Source organism: Pundamilia nyererei, unplaced genomic scaffold (genome assembly GCF_000239375.1).
Source record: "Pundamilia nyererei isolate P.nyererei 1_Seehausen unplaced genomic scaffold, PunNye1.0 scaffold00020, whole genome shotgun sequence".
Lineage (NCBI taxonomy): Eukaryota > Metazoa > Chordata > Actinopteri > Cichliformes > Cichlidae > Pundamilia > Pundamilia nyererei.
In genome coordinates, this window is record NW_005187421.1 from 2,303,044 (window position 1) to 2,310,180 (window position 7,137).

The window sequence follows — 7,137 nt, forward strand, 5'->3', positions numbered from 1 at the left end:
AAAAAAACAGTATTATTGATTAAAAAATACACTATATCGGATTCATATCGGTATCTGACATAAAAAAGTGGTATCGTGCCATCTCTAGTACCTACTGGAAACGGATTGGCTCAACTCGACTCAATTTTTAGACTTTTCAATTAGGTGGTACTCAGTTGTAATAGAAAACAACTGAAACCGCAGGTAGTGAAAAGGGGCTCTTCTTGTCATCAGTTTCTCTCAGCATTTCATCACACCTCTTGCACTCGTTCTTTCTGACACACACTTGAAAAGCAGTTTGGCAGACTTCAGTTAGGTTAATGATTTCATGGATTTTGTGGCACACTATATTTGTATATCTTCTAATTAGTTAAAGCAAATTTTCCAGAGGCAGCTGTATTTGAGGAATCATTGGAGTCTGGTGCTGAGTGCACAAAGTCTTAGTCACTGCATGCAGCAATCATAAAAAGAAATCAAGCTGAGTACTCTCAAAGAGAAATTGCAGTGTGGATTTGGTATGCTTGTCAACTCTTAAGGATGAATAAAACAATAAAATTATTTTTGTTTTTTGTGAAGTCTTATCGTTGTTCTAATGTCAATCCAAATTTAAAGTTCACTGTGTTCATTTATTGCCATTCAGTAAATAGTTTTGTTGCTTTTTTCACTTTTCGCGTTTTCTGTAGCTACATTGATTCCAAAAATTCTCAATTTTTGGTTTGGGGTGGCATTACTTTGGCTTTAACCAAAGTAAGACCATCTGGGCACACAGAGTTGCTGTTTTCATCCTAGATATTTAAAACTAGCTGAGTACTGAGCGGCGTTCTCTTCCACATGAGTAATCATTGGAGTCTGGTCTGAGTATCTCTTCCATATTTAATGTTCTTCATGCAGGTGTCGAAATGGAGAGGTTTGCAGATGAGGCAGATGTGGTGATAGTTGGTGGAGGTCCTGCTGGTCTTGCAGCAGCTATTCGTCTGAAACAGCTAGCCAACAAACATGAAAAGGAGCTGCGAGTGTGCCTTGTGGAGAAAGCCCCTCAGATTGGAGCACACACTCTGTCAGGAGCCTGTCTGGAGCCCAGTGCCCTTACTGAGCTCATTCCTGATTGGAAGGAGCGCGGGGTAGGTGACTTAAAAAACATGTGATTGATGTATAGATGTTTTGTAGATTGTGTAATGCATCTGACATGATTGCATGTAAGGAACGCTGTATTTAAAAAAGGCAACATATTGTGCATACTATCACATACAGTACTCTGCAGGTGTCGGGAGCCACCCCTTATTTCTTTATATTTTTCTAAGAAAACAGGAAATATGAGCAGCAGCTTATTAAATGTGCAAACATGGAAATACATGGAATACTGGAAAATACAGTATATGAGACAGAAACAGAATTTGTACAATTCTGTGAAGCTTGAAAAATTGTTTGGAATGTTAGAGTACAGTACAGGTATAAGAATGTAATTTTTGAATATTAGAAATTGTTATAATTATAATTGTTTTATTATATTGTTATTATAGTTTATATTATTAGAAATCCTTTGGAAGTCAAACCATCAATAATAATGTTTGTACTACAGGCACCATTGAACACACCAGTGACTGAAGATGTATTCAGCATTTTAACAGAGAAATACAGAATCCCTGTTCCCATACTGCCAGGTAAAAGCCGCACGTATTAATTTTTAATAAAAATGTTATAACACTGTCTTATGCTATATGTCTCAATAGAGTACTGGCAAAGGGATATTTTAGTTAGGGTTACGTGGTTGAAGGCAGAAATTGGAATTGCACAAATTGGTAAATTCTGGGACTTTCTTGATTACACTCTATTTTCACCAAAAATCTTCATGTAGTCAATAACAGACTGATTCATTAATTGTATATTTGTGTATATTCATGTTCATAGATTCTTAATTTTTTTTATTTTATTATTTGTTATTTGTTTGTTTTTTGTTTGTTTTATACATGCTGCTTCATATAGAAATGTGAAAATATTTTTTTAATCAAGTATCCGGTCTTTAAGTCTGAAGTCACAAGCTGTTTCCGGGTCCAAACTCCACTTCAGGTCCCAAAGTCAAACAAGCACTGCATCATCACTGAGAGTTACAAATTATCTAAATTCTTTCATCTCTAATAAAATGACCAGTATGGCTGAACGACCAGGTTTAACATGCAGGCATCCACAAAAACACAATTGATGAAGTTGTGACAAATGCAATTGCATGACAGGATGCTGTAAATGGACCAAACTTCAGTCAGGGAAACAACTGAGATAATCCATCCACAATACGAGGTTAGTCATTAATATACTGCTGCATGGGCTGAGCTGTAATTCCATCGTAAGGTTTTAAAAACTGAGCTTTAAAATGTGCTGCAAATGAATATTGGCAATAACACCGAGAGACACCAACAGTGATCACTGACTTTTTTTAAGGGGCTTGTTTAGATTAAATAGAACAAGATACAAAGAATTAAAACATTATAAAAACACAACGGCCTTAATAAATGCAGAGTAGTTTGGACTCTGAAGCAGGGTTTATACGTCATCACTTAAAAACCAGATTATATCATTCCAAATCTTATATCTTTAGGGTGTCTAAATGCCCTTTTACAATAAATGTAATAAAAGACCTTAAAAAGTATAATAAACTATACTCCTGATCTCTACCTGTTTAGAAGCGTTTTAAATGGTTTTGGGGCACGTCACTGCAGAAAGTTTCATGGTAGGCTCACGATGTGCATGAGCAAACTTGCCTAAAAGAAAACAATTGCACTATAAATATAAGGTGTGGCTCCAAAAGTCTAGCTGAGACAGTAGAATGGTTGGAACCCTAATGGTATGAGCCAGCCTGTTTGTTAGTCTTAAGGTTAAAGGTTAATTTTAAAGGGTCTTAAAATGGACTTTGACCAAAATATCTTCACAAAAAGACACAGAGGTTTACACTTGATATGGGGTTTTTTTTGTTTTGTTTTTTTATTTTGCACTGAGATTGTCAAGTCCAAAGACTCAAAAACCTGTAATTCAGCTTATTGATAAAACTCTGGAGAATCCAAGGTGCTCACTTAATCTGTGGATGACCTTTCTTACCGTTCATAGGCCTGCCCATGCAGAATCATGGTAACTATATTGTCAGGATGGGGAACCTTGTGCGCTGGCTGGGGGAACAGGCTGAGGAGCTTGGTGTTGAGCTGTACCCTGGTTATGCTGCAGCTGAGGTAAGATGGTCTTTGATTTTTCATTGATGTACTATATGTCATTGGCATTCAAAACTTTGTGTGATTGATGTCTTGTTCACGAGACACGGTATCTGAATTACCAGTTGTAAGATATTTACAAAACTTGGTGAGTGCCTTGCTGATCTTGTTTATTCTCTTGAAATTGTTTTTTTGGCTTCTATGAGGCTATCAAACTTAATTAAAACTTACTATTATTGCTTACACTACTGGTCTGGTTTTATGAGTTATAAAAGAATAACAAGAGACTGACATCACAAACCTTGTATGTTTTACTTTACATGATAGGCTTAAAGGTGGTAGGAATTTACAGAATTAGGAATGTATAGACATCCAGTTTTGAACCATCTTAATTAATTGAACATGTAGTGGTTAGTGCTCTCTCAATGTGTAAAGTGTTCATTGTTAACTCTGTTATGTTAAGGTTTTATTTCATGAAGATGGAAGTGTAAAAGGAATTGCCACCAATGATGTAGGCATTGCCAAGGATGGATCACCAAAGGTAATGTTCTGTGAAAAGTTCATTTAATAATACTGTTCCACTCTTGTCTTTGGTGTGTTAGCTTAATGAAAATTAGAACCTTTAGGGAGTTTCTTGTAATCTACACATGAATAGCTTTGATTTATCAGGTCTTTATGTTAAAGATATATAAAACAAACTGAACCATCAGGCATAAAAATATGCCGTTTCTTTATTTATACCTGGGGAAAAGGTCTACAAAACAGTATAGAGCATTATATATGGTGTTTTTGTTTCATACGCTTCATGTAGAAAATCATATTTGGCTCTGAGAGTGTAGGGTTTGATCTATTTCAAGGGTTTTTTTCCCCCCATTGTGCATCATTAGTGTCTACAAAAAAAGCAATTCAGTGTTTGTCACCAGGACAACCTAACTATTCTCTGTAATCTATTCAGTTACTTGTCTTTCATCTACGAATCCTCCTCCTCTCTTGCATCAGGATATTTTTGAGAGGGGAATGGAGCTCCATGCTAAAGTCACGTTGTTTGGTGAGGGCTGTCACGGCCACTTAGCCAAGCAGCTGTACAACAAATTCAACCTGCGTGAAAACTGTGAACCCCAAACCTATGCCATTGGCCTGAAGGAGGTAAATACCATACACTGTATCAGCTTAGTATTTCAAGACTGGATGACATTGTGGTTCTATAAACATAAATAAGAAGTCACTATAAGCTTCAGGCTTCATCAGGCTTGCTCTAAATGCTTAGTTTCAAGGTTTTTTTTTTTCTTTTCTTGTCTGTTTATGATTCTCTTAATATGGTCATCACAGGAACATAGCGCTGGCTCTAGCCACAAACCTTTTGTTTTCGAGACATTGTCAATCAGAATAAAGCCATTGTTATAGGTGGCTTCAGCTTGCAACAAAAGACGGAGTCCACTCAAGTTTACTGGGGTTTAACTGGTTTATTTACAAAGGAAAATGCAATGAGTTGTTTGATGTGTGTGCTTACCTGAGTGAATGGTGAGTCTGTGTCCATCAGCCTAGAAGTATCACTTCCGTATTGAGAGGTCACAGTCTAGGATACAATCAGTCCCTGACAATAAAAAGCTGGGCTAGGCCTCCTTAGCTCCACCTGGGGTCACGTGACTTACAAAAGCAAACTGACAGGAGGATGATGACTGTTGACTTTAAAGGAAGAAGTGCTAAGACAGAAAATGGATGAACTGAGGCTCTTTACTAAGGCCTAGGATAAGATAAATAATTACCATTTTCAACTTTGAGTTATGCAGAGTTACTAAAGGTTATAATATGACACTATAATACTAAAGGAATAATATAGTAAAGATACGTCACGATTTGTAACATCTCATTTGTTTTTGATTTGTTTGTGTCTTTTGTCGTTAGCTGTGGATGATTGATGAGAAGAAGTGGAGGCCAGGCAGAGTGGAGCATTCTGTGGGTTGGCCCCTGGACAGAAACACGTATGGAGGATCCTTTCTGTATCATCTAAATGAAGGAGAGCCTCTAGTGGCCTTGGGCTTTGTTGTGAGTGATTTTGTGCACATTTTACCAATTCATACATGATAGCTGGATGTTCCATGCAGAAAAAAAATGTCAGGATATTGTTTGAGCTTTTCAATAAAGGCTTTGGCATTTTACATTATTAGTTTTTATTATTCAGTCTGTAGAGTATGAATAAATAAAAGCAATTCATTCTCAACATTCATTCTTCCAACTAGATCATATGTGTTGTAGGATTACATATTATGTCTGTGTGCTGTATCTGATGTAAAGATAATTCGAAATTTAAATTGCGCATGTATCATGCTTTTAGCAATAAACTAAGAAAAGAAGGTCTCAAAGCAACCCTGATGTGATCACAGCTTCTGCACACATGCACTGAGACAGTTGGTATCACTGGGTTTTGGGGGTTTTTTGCAAATTTTCTCCAACTCTGTCAGACTGGATTATGAAGCTCTCCACTGGTCATTAATTGAGTTCATTTTGCATTTCATTTTACCACCAAAAGACACACGCACACAGTCTCGCTTGAGGCTGATCTCATATTTTGTCCTGATTGCATGATGCCATTTTGAGTTGTTAACTGGATATTCAGAGCTACTGCCATAAATGCCAGGCAGGTTTCACATCTATGACCAATGCCTTTCATGTGCAGTCAGTGAATGTGGCCACACATCAAGCACAGAGGAGTCTGTTTCCATATTTGCCACTGTTTAAACTTTAGCCTCATCCTTCTTCAGACAACTCAACACAAGGTGACCTTGTGTTGCGTTATAGAGGACATTAGAAGTCCTGGTATTTTTTTGCTTCAATGTCCAAAGTGAGCTTTCATACCCAAAAAACTTCCTCCCATAGTTTCACTCTGGAACTTTCAAAAAAGTTCAGTATAAGGTTCAGAGTGATCTGAACAGGTACAAAAATAAGTAGGGTCTCTATTTTAAGTTTAAATGATCTGGCAGGCATAGATTGGTGGAAGAAAATGTTTTCAGCCTGCATTTGTCTTCAATGATTATTATTTTATTTTTTTTCCGCTCAGTCTGTTGAAGTTACAATTTCTCTCACGTCAGGTCGGTCTAGACTACACTAATCCTTACCTGAGCCCATTCAGAGAGTTCCAACGCTGGAAGCACCATCCCTTTGTAGCTCCAACACTGGAGGGAGGCCAGAGGATTGCATATGGAGCCAGGGCCCTGAATGAGGGAGGATGTCAGGTATGTTTGTACTCTGCGTAATTGCATAATGAATGTCCAAAGAGTGAGTACAGCTCATCACAAGATGTACATCACAGCTTAGGTTTACTCTAAGGACTGTTTTAATCTATTAATTAAAGTCATGAGCAATCAAGAGTAAACTAATTAAAGTTGATAACTCCATATTAACAGCAAACAACAACAAAGAATTGATTAAAATATTGTGTGTTTGGTTATTAATTGTATAAAGCATTTGTGAGTCTGTAAAGTGGTTGTCCTGATTTTTCTGTTTATGATTCCTTCCTGGTCAATTAGAATTTTAGTATTAGTGTATTTTAATAATAAAAGGTCTGAAAAGAGATCAGGTAATATCACTTGAGCTATCAGAGATGGAGAGGACAAAAGTAGAATATTAATAATATAAACACAGCTTTTTAATTAGTAATAATTGTCATTTGTTTTCCATGGGGCAGGGGTTTTGAGCCACATGCAGCTCTTTTGTCCATTTTCCATGGCACCCTCTGGCTTTTAACATAAACACTAGATGGCTAAGTTGTTACCCTTGGTAACTGCCTTAACTGTGTGCGGACCAGTTGTGCTTAATGTGTTTAAAAAATGTTCAACATTACTATATTGACCAAGCATTACATTCTACTTGTACAAGTGCTGAACAAGGTGGAAAGTTAACACTGCTCTCTAATCCATATGGACAGCAAAAGTGATCACCTGGGGTGGCAAGAAAAAAAAAA

The 7,137-nt window shown here is 36.9% G+C and overlaps 1 protein-coding gene across 1 annotated transcript in view; it reads left to right on the plus strand.

Moving 5' to 3' along the window:
* etfdh (electron transfer flavoprotein dehydrogenase) overlaps positions 1-7,137 on the plus strand; it is a 17,044-nt gene that overhangs the window by 1,435 nt on the left and 8,472 nt on the right. Inside the window, exons 2-8 of the mRNA XM_005726501.1 lie at positions 871-1,100; positions 1,559-1,640; positions 3,079-3,197; positions 3,640-3,717; positions 4,176-4,322; positions 5,082-5,222; positions 6,266-6,409. Of these exons, the coding sequence (XP_005726558.1) occupies positions 879-1,100; positions 1,559-1,640; positions 3,079-3,197; positions 3,640-3,717; positions 4,176-4,322; positions 5,082-5,222; positions 6,266-6,409 (933 nt within the window). The 5' untranslated portion in view covers positions 871-878. The remainder of the gene's footprint in view (positions 1-870; positions 1,101-1,558; positions 1,641-3,078; positions 3,198-3,639; positions 3,718-4,175; positions 4,323-5,081; positions 5,223-6,265; positions 6,410-7,137) is intronic.